Source organism: Lingula anatina, chromosome 9 (genome assembly GCF_051362555.1).
Source record: "Lingula anatina isolate TDL-2025a chromosome 9, LinAna3.0, whole genome shotgun sequence".
In the NCBI taxonomy this organism is placed as follows: Eukaryota; Metazoa; Brachiopoda; class Lingulata; order Lingulida; family Lingulidae; genus Lingula; species Lingula anatina.
The window spans coordinates 17,914,237-17,932,515 of record NC_141775.1 but is presented as its reverse complement, the minus strand read 5'-3'; the positions used below and the strand labels follow the sequence as shown (position 1 = coordinate 17,932,515).

At 39.9% G+C, this 18,279-nt stretch overlaps 1 protein-coding gene across 1 annotated transcript; it reads right to left on the bottom strand.

The window, feature by feature from the left end:
- Nucleotides 1-266: 266 nt before the first annotated feature.
- Nucleotides 267-13,367, bottom strand: LOC106179742 (uncharacterized). Its single transcript, XM_013563470.2, has 6 exons — nucleotides 13,196-13,367; nucleotides 4,803-5,074; nucleotides 3,928-4,115; nucleotides 3,357-3,420; nucleotides 3,027-3,157; nucleotides 267-1,122 (listed from the first exon to the last, which is right to left on the bottom strand). Exons 1-6 carry the CDS (start codon nucleotides 13,227-13,229, stop codon nucleotides 1,086-1,088), a joined length of 726 nt encoding a protein of 241 aa, XP_013418924.2. The 5' UTR covers nucleotides 13,230-13,367; the 3' UTR covers nucleotides 267-1,085.
- Nucleotides 13,368-18,279: the final 4,912 nt, after the last annotated feature.

Sequence of the window (18,279 nt, the reverse complement as noted above, 5' to 3'; positions counted from 1 at the left end):
TTGAAATATTACTAGCATTTTTGTAAATCAATACATAAACTAATTTGTTTTAATTTATTAAAGAGAAACTCATAAAATTTAATTTATTTATTTATCTGTTTTTAACAGCATTAATAGTAAATGATATACAGAAAAAAAGCCTTAATATTCGCTTCTTGGTTTGTAAACAATAGACCATACAGACAAGGAAGCTAAAATAATATTTTTGGTTTTTTTAAGCTTAAAAAGAAAAAAATATATCGGAGATACGTATAGCCATACGACAATATATTGAATAACTTTTATTGTGCGCATGATCACGTTGAAATTAAAAAAAAACTTGGTAAACATCAGTTAAATAGGAATGATACATTCTTTACAAAAATAAAAATAAAAAACAACAACAATTACACAGCATGAAAAGCACAGTTGAGGCAAAAAGGGAACGGTGAATTGTATCGCAAGCCCTGCATTCTGAGCACCATAGTCAATACCTAGTTGGTGTCATCATTTATCAAATAATATATCCAAATCAATCCCCACTTCAGTAGTTTATTTCAGCACAGGTGTTTCAGAAGGGGGTATCCAGGGGGTCACGTGACCTTCTTCTCTTTTCACCTCCTCAGCCCCACCCCCCCTCCCACCCAGAAATATGCATGTACCATTTTTATATTACCAAATGATTTTTTTTTTCAGAAAAACGCGTACCATGTAGTTTGTTTGCCACTGATCCATAAATATTACAGAAAAAAATCATCCCTTTTTACTTGTTTTTATAGCGCTGTATGCCATCCCCCCAAAATGTCAAGTATTGATCAGCCCGTGCCTATAGTTTGTTGTCATGGTATTCTTAATAATAATGGTAATATCAATGCCGATGGTTTCTGTCGCATGACGTCACTTCCTCATACTTGGATGACGTCATATACATGTTTGGTGTCTAAATGGAAGTGGTTCCCGTTCATAACTGTGCAGATGCAGGTTGTCAGTTTTTCATACATCTTTGTAAATAGGTCCTGTGTGCAGTTAAATAGGCAGAAAGTAGGAATTCGTTAGATATTCAAAACCATATTTGATACGTCGTCGTCTGAACTTCCTGTTAGTTGTTAAATAAATCGGAAAGAAGAGCCGTAACTGCCGTAGCTGGAAAAAAAGAAAAGAAAGTGAATCAAACTCTGAGTCCAAGAAAACAAAATACGTGTGTTTTACCTGTCAAATAAACGCTTATATTTTCGCTTTCGCACATGTACCTGTATATTTCCCTGCTTAAAGTACGTACGGTACGCTAAACTAAGCATTTGAGTTTTGTGTTATCTTTCAGAACTATACCATTATATGTGCTCATGAAGGGAATTGTATGGGCGGCCAAAAGGGCAAAAAATCATGTCGTCGATTCAGTTATGTTTCGTCGATTCACTGCCTTCCCATCGATTCAGTTTCAAGTTTAAACGATCCTGTCATAAATTCAACATCTACTTTCGTCAATTCAACTGTCAAACATTTCTCATCTACGGTGTATTAAAACCAATGCTGTCACTATTTACGTCGATCGTGTAACTATTCTCGTCGATCGTCTAATCTCGTCGATCGTCCAACTAATCTCTTCGATCGTGTAACTATTCTCATCGATCGTCTATTCTCGTCGATCGTCTTATCGATCGATCGCCAGAGGGCGCTGCGGTAGCACATTGGCCTATCACATGACTATCAAAATGGCAGACAACAAAATGATTGCTAGTGAAATAAGAACATTTTCTCAACAATTTCAATTTTAGTTGTTAATAATTAAAAGATATTCTGTTGTAGGGACATTATTTTCTAGTTGTGCTTAACTCTGACCATGGCTGGCCGAGTTAAAAATTACCGCGTGATTGACACACAGAAGCACGTGTTGCTACCGCAGCGCCCTCTGGCGATCGATCGATGAGACGATCGATGAGAATAGTTACACGATCGACGAGATTAGACGATCGACGAGAATAGTTACACGATCGACGAAAACAGTTTGACGATCGACGAGATTAGTTACACGATCGACGAAAATAGTGACAGCATTGGTTTTAATACACCATAGATGAGAAATGTTTGACAATTGAATTGACGAAAGTAGATGTTGAATTTATGACAGGATCGTTTAAACTTGAAACTGAATCGATGGGAAGGCAGTGAATCAACGAAACATAACTGAATCGACGACATGAATTTTTGCCCTTTTGGCCGCCCATAGAATTGAATGCTTCCAGTTTTTCAATTTATTCTTAAAGTAATATATTTACATGTAGCGGTGCAGTAGCAGCTACATAACAAAATAAACATAAGTGTATGCCTCACAATCTCTGATGCACGTGCACTATGATACTAACACGCAAGTACAAACAAAACTCTCGCTCCCACAGAGGATGAAATAAATTGTATACACACACTCTCTCACTCCCTCTCTTTCTCAGACACACCTGCACAAACGCGGAGATTACAAAAAAGCTCAGCATTTATGTCAGGTTACCTCAATGCTGCAAAACACACACACACACACATCCACACATGTACACGCCCATGCACGCATCGACAAACCAGAGAGCAGTTTCTGTCTTTTCGTCTTGATGCTGTGACCCACATGCACCCACGCACGCACCAAAAAATTACATCAATACAGGCACATATGTCTGGTTACCTAAGTGTCGTATCGCACACACGCATGCATGAGCGCACGCACAGAACATTTACAGCATTCTAGAATGCATCCTTACGCAGTAGAGGATCCAGGGTTATTTAAAGGGGGGGGGGGTCCGGAACGACAGGCCTCGAATGGAAGCCTATCATCGCCCCTTGGTTTGGGGCTCGGGGCCTGCTCTAGTGCCCCGAAAATTTGTTGGTGCTTTGGAGAGCAAAGCCTTTTTGTACGGTTTATAACTACAGTTTAATTTAGCTAATCAAAATTCTAATTTCAAGAGGGAAATATTGGTGATTTTAAAATTAACATATATATTCCAGAAACTGAATGGGGGCGGGGGGGTCCTCTGAATCCGCCACTGCTTATGTCAGCTTACCTCGACGTCGTTATTCCGTTCTGTGTGCTCCCGACGTACGACTGCAGCGCCCCCAGACCGATTGCGGTAGCGACGCCACCAGACTCGGGAATGCGGCCGTCGTGAATGGCGGAACGGCACAAAGCAGAATCCTTCACAAATATTGAAATATGATGATTTTAGGTACAGCCAAAGACCGCTTGAAACAATATAACTTTCAGCATGAAAAGGGATCTTAAATTTCGTCTTCGGTATTTTAACGTAACTTTTGGTCTGGTTTTGTGACAAATATTACTTTAAATGCCTCTTTAAATTAAATAATGTAAAATTCTGCACTCAACGTCTACTTACCCCCGTGTAGTCTCCCGTGCCCCAGATGCTTCCAGAATTGATACATCCGCTCGGACAGGAAACCCTGTAACGACGATCGAATTATCACTAAGTACACCCGCTGTCTTGGGCGTGGGGGCGTGGGGGGGGGGGGGAGTATTTTGTATCTCAAGAGACTAAATGCGGCTTTCTACTTATATAACATGATCTTTTCAAGCGTCATCAGTTTGAAGAACCTTGACTGGCTCGTGTGAAGAGTTGAATCGCCATACCTACTTGTAGAAGAATGGTGCACAATCACACAACAAAATGTAAATAAATGTATGTGGGTGGGATGTTGTTTTTTTTTTAACATACACAGGCCCAGGAAATATACCGACATGTAAGCAAGTTAAGACAAATATCGTGATGTACTTATCACCTGACATAAAAATTTGGAAGAATTCTAAGCTTATCTAATTACTGTACTTCACACCCTCTGTAATACAACATAGCAACAAATGAACTTCCAAGCAAGAATTAGTCACAATCTCAGAGAGATAAAGAGAGAGAGAGAGAGAGAGAGAGAGATGCTGTTTTCTCAGGTACTTACGTGCACGGGTCGTTTCCATACGCCCCCTGACACGCGCTTATCCAATGAACGCCGCATGTAACGCTGACTGGTTGAACTTCACAGTGCTCGCCGACAAACCCGGTTGCGCAAGCGCAGGTATAGTTGTGCAGACTTCCGGATGTACCGTCGATACACGTGCCGCCATTTTGGCACGGAGAACTGGCGCACTGAAAATGGTAAGATTCTTGTGGAAACGGTTGCAAGACAGTATAACCCATGGTTATATTACCGCTCAGAGCAAGAGAACATATACGTGCTAAAATTATTCCATGGGAATAATACAGTGGTTCTTCTTTATGTTATACCAATTGAAACTACATGTACCAGTAAGTGTTGGCATTTGATTGGTCAATAATTTGGCATAAGCTTATATAGTAATATTCAACCTATGAACACTCTTCTTCAAAGTGAATGTAGAGTTCTGAATAGCGTAACTATAAATTCTATGTGAGATAGGCCTATAGCTTTGATATAATTTGCAATAGTGGGAATAAACAGTAAGTTTTACCAAAGTTACATCGCTATCTAGAAATGAATAATTTATTATAATTTAACACGTGCTCTCGATTGTTCCTCAAGTAAAAATTTATTCTACGCCTTCATCGAGATTCCGAAAGATGTGAACATAATTCCAATTAATATTTTTCAACATACATAGGGTAAGTATGCCCTTGTCCAATTGAAATATTTTCAAGGACCATCAGGGACTTATGAAAATTTAAAGGATTCCTTGTTACTCGATAAGAAATCTATTCGACATCCTATTGGACAGTTTCCCTAAGGACTTCCTATAGGACCTTGCAAAAAAAATTATATATCTGTTAGTGTGTATTATGCTGGTACATTAATCTCACCATGCTCTCAAACCCTGCACAGCCGTCAAAGGTCAACATCGTAGATCCTGCAGCAATTTCGGGAGTCGACTCAGTGCTCTGGACGCAAGCACCCGTGCCGTGGTCGTAACTAGCCGAGCGGCACGAGATGTTCTGGAAACAGGCGTTGGAGCAGACGGTCAGAGTACTGTCCGGAAGTGACGCTATAACACTTTCGGTCAGGCTGCCGCCATGTTGGACGGTGGCCACGCAGGATATGGTACTGTTGGTGACGTGGAGGAGACCAACCAGAGCTGGAAATAATCATATTACTTTGAACAATTTAATTAAAAAGCGTCTCATTATTAATTCATCAGCACACAACCATTTTCTTTTTTTATTTGGATAATAATAATAATAATAATAATAATAATAATAATAATAATAATAAACAATGTACGTGACGTACCACAAACAACGATGATATATGAAAACCTAAAATCCCCTCATTGCCATGGTTACAAATGGTTGAAGAAGTTTGGAGGAGAGAAAACAAGCATTTGCCCCCCCCCCCCACCCCCACCCCCACCCCCTCACTTTCTGAAGTATCACCTGCTTTGTAGCTGAATCCAGAAAAAAATACGTTTTTAAGTAAAACGTGATATGTTCAATTCGCAAAACTACTTTAAACTAATAAAAGCACCATTCACTTATTACATTCACTTAATGGACAGCAGGTCCTCGAGTGTGTGGCCGACCCAGACTGTGAGGTGAACGAAAAGGTCAGAAGACATGTTACTCTAGAGTGCATTCCCAGAGGTTTAGATTGATCCATCTGGATCGACCTAACTCCCTGGGGGTTCACGCTAAATTGCTGTCAGACGACTGTCATATGAGTAGATAAAGAGGTAACATCTACATAACATCTATTTTAAACCACCCCTCCAACGGAGTGCGATTTCGTTTCATTATAAATCCCTGCGTCACCTTCAGCTGCCTCGAGTCGTACGTATTTAATAAGTCTAAAGTTCGATCAGGAATTGGAGACGTGGACGATTATTTTTCCTTCTTACCAGCTGGGACCCAGACTACTTTCAGACACAGAATATTTAATCTTTAACTGATCCACAGTTACACACTTAGCATCAAATGACTAATGTCTGGATTCCCATGCTAGATCGATCCATCTGGATCGGTCTAACTCCCTGGGGAGTCTCGCTAAATTGCCATCAACTAACTGGCTTAAATGTCAGCTAGGGGGCAAAGATAATTACTTCCTTACAGCTTTTAGTAGGCGGGACAGACATTTAAGCCGGTTAAGTTGACACCTAGCTAGTGAGACTCCCCAATGGGATAGATCGATCTAAATATCTATGGGGATGGGGTCTCCAGATTATCCAAATCTAAGGTCACCGTATTGATCTGTTACTGAAGTGATATCGACTACTGGATAAAGTTATATAGAACAAGGAGGCAATTCGATATTTAATTTGATAGGGGATTGATCCAATGTTACAAGGTGACTGAACGTCTATCGAGACTATCTAAAAAAGCACGATGTTTTGACACTTAACACAAAAGAAAAAACACAGATTTTCGGAAAAAAAAGTTTACATTTAGACTAAGAGGCAATTGTTTGCCTTGTTTCTTGTCTACTTATCTTTATATGAAAATGAAAATTAGAATGAGAATTCTCTTTTTAGCTGTTTAATTAATTAGCCTCGGTATTTCTGGTATTTTATTCAACACCTAAGGAATGATGTGCAAACGTTACTCACAAATTTTGCAGATATAAAATTGATCTGTTTCTAAAGTAAATCTGTAGCTAGATAATCCCAGCCTATCGAACCCTCTTTACCGATGCTGTATCCGCCATTGATTTGGAACAGCCGTGACCTTCTGTGCCCGAGGTTGTAAACATAAGCAGGCAAAGAAAAGTGGACTTATAAACATCTTTAATCATTCAACTGTTGACCAATCGCCGACAGTGGAGTTAACAATTTATCGAACGCGGAATAATGCGGTCGATTGTATCCACCAGGTTAGGTGAAACAAAGGAACCATATCTTCTCTAAGGTACCTGTCAAGTGACGTTGATAAAGTGGCGGGTTTAGGGGTGTGTTAGGGGGGAACTGACCCCCCCCCCCCCCACCACCTTCGATTGCTGAAAAAATCACACCAGTGATCCTTCTTGAAATTAGAATTAGACTAGCTGAATCATACAGGGTTACTCCTTAACATGGAATATTATTTTTTGGCGAGCAAATTTTCTACAAAATATTTGTATTCTTTCTAACTATTTTAAATCCAAAACTGAGGTGTCACTCCATGTGTAGCCAGGTGTGTTACCTAATTACCACACATCTCTCGAAACAATTGATGCATGCAGTTGCATGTTCTGTGGTCAGAAATGTGAGGGGTGGTATTTTCGGCAATTTCTGTCCTTGTATAAAAACGCATGGGTTTGGTCAATCTTTGGAGTGTATTTAGAGAAGCAACAAAGGGATCGCTCTGACACTTGACAGGTACCTTAGAGAAGATATGGTTCGACAGCTGAGCAACGCAGCTTACAATGGGATTCTTGCTGTCAGAGAAAATGGCCAGAAACGGACAGTCATTGTCAGGCAATTCAACATTTATCAGGAACCGTTTGTATTAAGTCCTCCAAAGAAATGCTGCAACAGGGGCACCTACTGCAATACCTCGACCAGGGTGTCCTCGTATCACACCAAGAAGACAGGATCGGCTTCTCCTTAGAGTGCGCCGTGCTGGTCGTACAAAGACAACCAGTGTCCTCAGAAAAGAGTGGCAGAATGTCATTCAAACGCCCGTTTCATGGTCCCCCGTGAACAAATGATTACTACAAGCCGGTTATTTTGCACGAAGACCAGTAGGAAAACCACTGTTAACAGCAGGTCAAATACAGCGACGTCTGCACCACGTGCTTTTGCAGCCAAAACACTGGAATCAAGTCGTTTTCAGTGATGAGGCCAGATATGGATTTTTTAGGGTTGACGGTCGAATCCGTTTCCGCCGACGTGTACAAAAGGCATAAAACGATGATTGTGTACTGCCTAGGGTGCAAGCAAGGGGTGGAAACGTCTCTGTTTGGGGAACCTTTCATACCGGTGCCCAGAACCAGTTGGTTTTTCTAAGAGGCAACCTGAACCAGGATTCCTTATACAGCAAACAATGCTTCGATTTGTAAGAGTCATCTTCAGGAACAACTTTGTGTACCAAGACGACTGCGCAACACCTCACCGAGCTCGCAGAATCACTGTTTTTCTTCAAAACCAACGGGTTCAGCAACTGCCCTGATCTGCAAACTCCCCAGATATGAACCCAATTGAAAATTTGTGGTGTGGGCGGAAGTAACTCACAGAATTAATAGCTATGGTCATCGGCCTGTAAAAGTGATGAAATGCGACAGGCAAATATCACTGCGTGGAATGATATCCCCACCCAAACTCAAAAAATCTTGCCACAGGGTATGCCATGTAGGATGAGGGCGCTGCAAGCTGCTGCTGGAGGTCATACCCGCTATTGATGACTTTTCATGATTTACTGTAATGAGTTCTTTGACTGTGTAACATATCACTGTCCGGAGGATATCATTTTCTTTAATATCTTAGCTTAAAGTTAATACTGACATCAAACTGTTGATATGCTTTTCTAGGGGTTACTTTTCTTTTTAATTACATCTTATGTCAGATTTGATATTGTTGACCAAAATATCTCACAACAGAAGACTGCACATTTTTCTCACTCAATGACATACTTTTTTGATGAATCAAGCCAAAAGAATTTTAATCAGCACTCAAAAATAACAATGATAAAAAATATTCCATATTAAGTTGTAACCCTGTAGTTCTAAACCGTACTAAATGACACCATTCGCCCTCCAAAAAACCAAACCCCATGCCGACAGATCGCCGACATTGTGACTGGGCCATTAGGGTTAGGATAGGGGTTAGGGCTAGTCGCTTTGCTCCTATGTCCAGTTAGGGAGTCAGCGCTTAGGGTCCGTTTAGGGTTAGGGTGAGCTCCGCTAACGCCTCGCTGTGCTGGGGGGGGGGGGTCCCCACGTTGTTAAAGACGTGGGGGTTAGCGCATACAGTTAACTGTATGTTTACGTCGCTTTCTCTTTCCCGTCAGTAGGGTGACGTCTTCTTATGGCGCGGAAGTGTTTACGGCGTCATATGCTATGCGCGACGTCGCTTGTTTCACGCGACGTTATGTATGATATGATGACGTTGTTTAAGCGTTTAATATTGCGTTTTGTAATTCTACGCTCTATACTCTCTCCTTGTCCGGTTATACGTATGATTGGTATGATGGCTTATCCTTTGCGCCGTGCTAACTGGGACTTCACTACACTCAAGGTGGATGTTGGAAATGTTCCTTCTACGACTCCTTTTCAAGCAGTAGATCGGTAGTTAACCTCTGAGAGGCTAGTTATGAGTGACGTTTCACAAGTTATGAGTGTCGTTTCACAAAGCTATCGTTAGCTCTCTCGCTCGTAATCGTGCTACCTTGGATATTTAGCGACTGGTCAGACCACTCGCTAACTCTATAGTTTCATCGTACGCATGCGTAATGAATGAAATAGAAAGGTTGTTTAGTTACCGTTGTCTGTCGTATGTCTTTGTATGCAATCCGTACCTCCAGACGGCAACGTAGACTACGACGTTTTCATGATAGGCAGAATCTATTTGAATATATGCGCGATGATGCAATATACGAAAGGTTGCGCTTGACTGTGACAAAAAGAGCGGCAAAAAGGGTGGTGGAGTTCCTATACGACGAACTCAAAGCAGACGTTTTTATGCATTTCTAGCCGCCAAAATTTGGAGAGTTAGTGCATTCGTGATACTTTTACGCAAGAGTTCCACTTCCGTTAGACTGTTTTTGAGAGTACGGTGAGTAACGGGAGAACTAACGACCGAATATTACGACTGAACTTAGCGAGGAGTTAACCACTGCTTAGTGAAAACCCACTCGAAAATCGCTGAAGTTTTCTCGTTAGCGAGACAGTTCGGTTAGTTATTCTAACGTTCGTATGCATTTCTAGCCGCCAAAAATTGGAGAGTTAGTGCATTCGTGATACTTTTACGCAAGAGTTCCACTTCCGGTAGACTGTTTTGAGAGTACGGTGAGTAACGGGAGAACTAACGTTATTCTAACTAACGACTACTTCGTAAAACGGGCTCCTGATGTTGTCGCATTGTTTAGGACCCGTGGAGCAGACCGTTCACTATAACACTACGGAACATGCTTGATATGGGCACTCTAACGAAAGGTCAAGCTATCGCTATTCTAAAGCAGCACATTTTATGGTAGGAAAATATGTACATCTCGGCGCTTTTGTCTACGTATCATGCCAACTACATTTCTTATGCTTTCAAGAATGCTTCTGCCCCAAAGTCTACACTCATTATTGCTGCTGGGGCTGCTAATTCATATAAGATCGTTACGAGTAATTTCCTTCCTCAATTAAATTATACGTAAAATTACCCTATAAAATTACGTTATAATAATAATAATAATAGTAATTATTATTATTATTATTATTATTATTATTATTATTATTATAACGGGGTTATTTAAAACACCTAAAAATCGTTTCTGTGTCAACATAAAAAAAAACAAAAAAACAGATGACTTACAAACACATTTGAACGGCCTACGCACTCTTAACTGCTCAATATGCCAATCAAAATTGTCACTTTATTTGAACAGTTACAGACTTACAGTTAATTGCTATAGAAACTTTAAAAAAGTGATAAATACGCAAATAGAGCGGGAAATTGAGTGGAAATTTAACATCTTTTGCAAGCAAAAAAATCTGCAAATTAGTTTATTTTTTCAAATGATATATGTATGCTCTTGATAGAATATTTGATGTGTGGGATGACAAAATATTGTGCCCCCGTTTCGCAAAAAAAAAAAAAAAAAACTTAAGTTGGTTTCCCTGACTAAAAGCTTGGGCCCAGTTTCATCAAGGCTGGATAGCGCTATCCTGTGGATAAATATGGCCGCTATCCTCTGGATAGAGCTATCCAGAGGATAGTGCGTTTCATCAACAGTGGATAGCGTTATCCAGGCCCCCGTTTCACAAAAAAACTTAAGTCGGTTTCCCTGACTTAGGGCTTGGTTACCAACGTAACGAAGTCCTTACGTCACTAAGTCCCTTTTCACAAAGAATCTTAAAGGTCGCTTACGTCGGTTTTTTTTTTTTTTTTTTTTTTTTTTTTTTTTTTTTTTAGCAGCTAGTCGACGATGTCCTCCTCGGGATGAGACTTACCGGTAAGTCAGCAAGCTCATCTAAAACTCGGCAAATTAGAGGATAAAACAACAAAAATTTGGAAAGAACATACCTCCTTCAAGATATTGTGTCATATGTCATTGAATAGCACTGATATTTATTGAATATTTAAATTAAAAAATAAATAGCAACTTCACCCAGCCGATAGCGGGTTTGTTTATGTTTATGACCGTTAGACTTCCCACGGCAGTCTTCCAAGACAAGCTAATGTTTTACTGTTTATTGAAGTTGGATTGAAGTTAAACTAATCAATAATTTTCAAAAACAAACTTTGTTTTGTTCTAACTGATTTTTATTGTTGATAAACGATCGTTCTCGGCCGAAAGAAGCCATGAAACGTCATGTCTTGTGAAACTTTAGGAATTTTTACACCTCCTTTTCTTGGTGAGTTTCTCGTGCGCGTCGACTACGGTAAGCAAACCGAGCTAGGACTTTTAGATTCTTTGTGAAACAGTCGACTGCAGCGTAGTCGACCTACCGGTAGCTATGTCACTCAGCTCGAGCCAGTCAACTACGGATTTAAGAAGTTTTGTGAAACGGGGCCCAGGTACTACACTTTGTGTCACATATCCAAAAGAATATGCGACACAAATTATTTTTATTTTTATTGCCAAATTTCGATAAGGTTCACGTTGATAATGATAAATTAAGCGTACACACAATCACTCACACACACATTTATAGTATACAGTGGAATGGATGAAAACGATACCACAATGTACAAACTTAATATAAAAGAACAAGAGAAACAAAAACACATTTTAGTCTATATCGGGTCTCTTAAAAGTAAAATAAATGTGCAATTTAAATGATTAATTAATTCATACATTAAAAGTTAAAAAGTAATTAATTCACAATTGGATTAAATGATAAGTTTCGAAGCGAGGAAAAGCTAAAGGGTAAAATCTTTCAAAAAAGCCTTTCTGCTTTTAATAGTTAAAAGTCAATTTGTTCTGTGAAAAGTTAAACTAAGAGTGTTTAAGGTGATTGACTGTATTCACTATTTTCCATCATCTCAGCATAAACCCTCTTCATAGATGGTAAACCATGGCTAACCATCTACCTTTAACCATACATGTGTCTAGTTCTCTTTAGTCGCACCATCAAATCATAAAATTATCTTTAACAATAAAATCTCTTCTTTGATACCCTGCAAAAGTTCATAAGAATTCTCGGTGAGTTAGTACACCCTGTGAGATTTCTCAGAAAATGACTGGATTGTCTTTTTTTGTGCATTTTATTTTCATAATTTGTGTGCCAGTTTAATTTGCCGTTAATGTGGGCTATTGAATTTCGAACTGATCAATTTTTTGTTTCAGCACCTTCAATAAGCTTTCCAACTTTAACATGAATGTCACACTGGTAACTTCAGTCGTACAGCTTTGAATGCTGACGATTGTTTTCATGAAATTCCTCAGTCTTAATATTTCTTTCACTTGTTTGTATTCATGATTAGGCCTATATCCGATAATTTATCCTACCCATTTATCCTAGATTCAACACGCACACCTTTCCTATAGCGTACATACCGGTATATAGCCTACATTTATGCTACACGTATAAATATGCCCTACGTGTGCAGCTTTGTTGCATACAAATCCCACATTAATTTCAATTAAAATATGTACTGCATTCTTCGCAACTAACTATCGGCACAAAACACTTACTGTTAGATTTTACTTAAGGGGTAGGCCTAATTTTTCATGCTGAATATATTGTAGGTTTCAATTTTTATACATACTTTTTGAAAGCATACCTTGCTAAAAGCCTCATTCCGACACTACAGAGGTCGTCAGACACACCAAATTGACGAAACCGTGTAAAGTGAACTGTGTTTAAAATGTTTCAATTTTACTTATTCGAAAGGACTAGCGGTTCTTTTGGACTATCTTTCTTTGTCATTTGACGGTACGTTCCAACTTCTAGTTTTTGTCTCGGAATACTAGATGTTGTAGTACTTTCTCAAGACCTATTAGTCTCAGAGTTAAGAGGCTTAGGGCTAAAGCGATAATACACCCACTGTGTACATCTCGCCCTGATGAAAATAAATTTTGATTTCCAATTAGGATTCGGAAAAGTCACACTTACAAACACGAACTATCTGACTTACCGAAAAATATGCACATCAACGTTATTTTCATCATGGCGTCCTTAACGGTGACGTTCTTACTGACGTTGTCCACCGGTAAGCTGTTCAAGCTGTGCCCTTTGCAGAAATCTATAGGAGTATGGAAGGCATAATGCACGGGAGACCAAGCACCTCTTGATGTGACAAATGCCGCAATAGATCAATAATGCAGAAGTACTTTTTATGACGTAGTCGATTTAACACCATATTGTTCTAAGTCAATCATCCGTACAATGTAAAGCATACGGTATTCGAGCACAACTTACCATGTTTTTTTTTTTTTTCATGTCAACACGTTTAAATGAAATTTTATCATCGAAAGTGTTTTGAGACTTATGCATGGATTTTACGAATTGAGTGATTTTTTGTGTTTGGAATAATGGCCCGGAAGACAGAAGAAAAAAAATAATGAAGTATAAAAAGCCCTTTATGACGTAACTGTGTCTAGGATGTTCTTGCGTATTTATATAGATTCCGTTATTTTCGAGCCATATATCAAGTCCTTTAAACGTTTAATGCGTTGTTTATACAGTATATCCGATAGTATGATACTGTAACGAATTTGAGGGTCCGTGTGACAGAAAGTCCGTCGTCAATTTAGTTATAATTGTTAAGGTTAGCCTGGTTTAAGTGGGTCATAATCTAGGGCGAGGCTTGACTGCAAATGAACTGGAAGCGAACTCTGTGATGGGGGACTCTGTGTCAAGTTACACCAGGTCCTACCTCGGCCGAAATCTGCGTCTTCAATTTTTATTTTTCCTATGGTGATCATCTCTTGAATAATTACATAGCATACAGACAGTGTTGTCCCGCTTTTAAGTGCGTGTTAAAACATTTAAACATTATAAAACATGCAATAAAAACGATGAAATACTCTAGTCCTGCATAGAATCGATGGTTGTTTTTGTTTCATATTTATTGGCAAAGATTGATTTTCCTTGTAAACGACTATTTTGTCGCTGGAGGTACACGAACCAACACTTTTATTGATATACGCAACATGTCGTATAATGGATCTGCACAGAGAGAGATAGAGAGAGAGAGAGAGAGAGAGAGAGAGAGAGGGAGGAAGAGAAAGAGCGAGAGAGAGAGAGAGAGAGAGAGAGAGAGAGAGGAAGTAAGAGAAAGAGCGAGAGAGAGAGAGAGAGAGAGGGAGAGGGAGGGAGGAAGAGAAAGAGCGAGCGAGCGAGTGTGAGAGAGAGAGAGAGGTTGGATAAGCCGACATGTGTCTAAACTCGCAATAATACCATATACATAAAACTGCCACTTCATCAAAATCACATATACACAGCCATTACATCAATACAAAGCTGACGCAAAATCAATAAAAAATACAATAACACTAATTTTCTGTCACGCGGCTCAGGGGCCGGTTTCACAAAGCAGTAGTTAGTTAGAACAACTAACTACTGAACTACCTCGCTAACGAGCAAACTTAGCGATTTTCAAGGGGTGTTTCACGAAGCAGTAGTTAACTCATCGCTAAGTTCAGTCGTAAAGTTCGGTCGTTAGTTCTCTCGTTACTCACCGTAGTCTCGAAACCGTCTGCCGGAAGTGGAACTCTTGCGTAAAAGTGTCACGAAAGCACAAACTCTCCATTTTTTGGTGGCTGGAAATGCATAAGAACGTCTGCTTTGAGGTCGTCGTAAAGGATCTCCACCACCTTTTTGCTGCTCTTTTTGTCACAGCTAGGCGCAACCTCTCGTAACTTGCATCATCGTGTGTATATTCTAATAGATTCTGCCTTTCATGAAAACGTCGTAGTCTACGTTGCCGTCTGGCGGTACGGATAGCAAGAAAAGTAGCCGCCATATTGGATACAAAGACAAACGACAGACAACGGTAACTAAGCAACCTTTTTATTTCACTCATTACGCATGCGTACAATGAAACTCTAGAGTTAGCGACTGGTCTGACCAGTCGTTAAATATCCAAGGCAACAACGAGACAATAACGAGCGAGAGAACTAGCGACTGCTTCGTGAAACGGCACTGTAACTAGCGAGAGACTAACTACCGATCGCTAACTAACTACTGCTTTGTGAAACCGGCCCCAGGTACTGTGATAATTTAACCCCTGACCCTATAACTTAATGAGGAAATATATTACTCGACTGATTACAAACATAGTTTGATTTTTGCAAACATGAAGAACAGTAGAATTCAATCTAGCCCAATTAATTAGCAGGTTGTAAACGTCTTTTTATTGGTGTATCGTTCATCGACCACGCTGGCAGTTAATTACATACGTACACTTACATTTACACACACGCACACACACATACACACACATACACAAACACACACACATCAGGGGCGGATGCAGGATTATTTGAAAGGGTGGGGGGTCCAGAACGACAGGCCTCGGATGCAATGCCGACCATCGCCACTTGGTGTTTTTGGTGCTTTGGAGAGCTAACAGTTAATAACGGTTAATAACTATGATTAAGCTAGTCAAAATTATAATTTCAGGAGGGAAATATTGGTGTGATATATTTTTCAGAAACCGAAGGTGGGAACACACACACACACACACACTCCGACACATCAAGAATTTACATCGAGTGACTGCTATGTAACATGTCTCTCCTATAATTACACATAATATAAAGCTAATCCCTTTATATTGCGACTTCATCCAAACGACATTGACAGCCATTAGTGCCCGTTACATCAACACAAATCTGACGCAGAATCAATAAGAACGCAATAACACTAATTTATGTCTCCTCCATCTCACTGTACCACAAACTTTCATATATAGTCTCATTCATAACAAGAAAGAAGGCAACAAGGAATATTGATTGTTCGTGATTTGGCCAAACAAGGCCGCTTTTATCATATAACCCCACTATCCTAATCATTTTAACAATAATAACAATGTAGCAAATTGTTGCATGCATTAAATGTTATGGCCTTAGGATAAAAATTATATATCAAATATTCAATAAGACTCAACATCCTAAAAATTATAATGTGACGAGTCAGCAAAAGTTATTATTTACCAACAATAACACTAATTTTGCGTGTTTACAAATGTTCCCTTCAATTGGGTGATACCGCTTCCCGGCAATTTTATTTTGTTTGTTTGTTTGTTTGTTTTTAACATCTCGTCATGTTGTTGTGCTATTTGCAGTAGTTCTTCCGTCAACGTAGCAATTTGGTCTTCAATTGACCTGAGATGATCGGCCTTGTGGAAGCACATATAGTGGAAGCAGTGGACTGACATTCCTTGTTGTAAATACACCTGTCGTTGTTGGAGCCGTTTGTAGACAGTCGCACATAAAAAAAAAAAAAAAAACTGTTTTTGTTTCAAGTCTATTTAATGTATTGTATCAATTAATGGGAAATGTTTTGTTGGCCCTTTCAGAGTAGAAAAATATACCGGTCTTATTACTGTTTTATGTGTGTGGTTGAGTTCAATACTCAAATGGAAAGGCAATTGATCAGCTCTTTGTGTCTAACCAGAAGCCCCGTGCTTTGTTTGTATTCGTCTTCGGGATCATTTTGGTTAATTAAACACAGTTATTGATACCTGGCCCATAATGACTGCGACTGATGCACCAGAGGTGTAAGATCAACATTTAGACATAATTAAGTCTTGATTTTGTTCCTGCGTTTTGTCGCCGACCTTGGCAGGACAGATAAGACAACTTTAGACGCAGTTCAAATTGTGATAAGAAATACCCGCACACGTGTTCTGTAGACACCCCTGATACTGTCTCACGCTTTCCTCTTCATCGTCACTTGGACGTATTTGACGCGCTTGATATGAGTGACCTTGAAAATTTTGTCCAGTGCCTCCCTTCTTTTGTACATGCCGTTAGTGTCAAATTGAATTCTTTTTCGTGTACTTTACTGTTAGATTAAGTGCCACAAATAAAATATGTCTTTAACACGTTTGTTAACCAGAGAACCGACGATATCTAATAACGGACCACAGATCTCGGGTCTGGTCGATCTGATCAGTGCTCAGAAGTGTGAGTGCGAGTGGGAAGAAAATGCACGCACACTCACCCGCGCGCACGTGCGTATGTGTGTGTGTGAGAGAGAGAGAGAGAGAGAGAGAGAGAGAGAGAGAGAGAGAGAGAGAGAGAAACCGAGCCCTTTGTCAGGTAAACAACACTGCATGCGGCGCATTATTTTCGAACCCAGCCTGAGCTTCTCCAGAAATAGGTAAAATAACACCAATCACTGTGTCCATTAACTTGTATTGGCCTTAAGGATGGACAGGTCAAACTGACCCCATATTGTAGATAACTGATACATTGTATACATTTGGATGTCTAAAGTTAAGGGTCAATGTCGGTTAACTTGCACCTATCACTGGAGTTATATAATCAGATCTCGATAACCCTCTAACTTCACAGGTACCCTATTGCCGCCCCCTTCTGCTTCCAAATACAGCATAGCACTTAAAACGTGTCAACAACACAGATATACATGTGTGTGTGTGTGTGAGAGAGAGAGAGAGAGAGAGAGAGAGAGAGAGAGAGAGAGAGAGACCGAGAGAGAGAGAGAGACAGAGAGAGAGAGAGAGGGAGAGACAGAGAGAGAGAGAGAGAGAGAGACAGGGAGACAGAGAGAGAGAGAGAGAGAGAGAGAGAGAGAGAGAGAGAGAGAGAGAGAGAGAGAGAGAGAGAGAGAGAGAGAGAGAGAGAGAGAGAGAGAGAGAGAGAGAGAGAGAGCACGCTGGAAACAAGACAAGGTGTGTTATTCTGTAAATCTGATTACATTCAACAAGAGTCCTTTGGTAGTTGAATCGATCGATGTAGAACGTGACTTTTATTGGGATAAAGCCCTTAGTCAAGAATACCACACTTGATCGCAGTTTTCCGAGCCCAGATACTGTTCAGAAATAGGTGGAAGAATGTCCACCATTGGGGCCGTTATCTTGTATTGGCCTAAGAGGTGGACAGTGACCACCAGGGGCCGGTTTCACAAAGCAGTAGTTAGTTAGCGATCGGTAGTTAGCCTCTCGCTAGTTATAGTGCCGTTTCACGAAGCAGTCGCTAGTTCTCTCGCTCGTTATTGTCTCGTTGTTACCATGGATATTTAACGACTGGT

Coding starts and splice junctions, on each gene's coding strand:
- LOC106179742 (XM_013563470.2), bottom strand. CDS start 13,229: ATGATGAAAATAACGTTGATGTGCATATTTTTCG. Junction 4,116..4,802: donor GTGCAGGGTTTGAGAGCATG/GTGAGATTAATG, acceptor TACCATTTTCAG/TGCGCCAGTTCTCCGTGCCA. Junction 3,158..3,356: donor GCACGGGAGACTACACGGGG/GTAAGTAGACGT, acceptor ATATTTGTGAAG/GATTCTGCTTTGTGCCGTTC.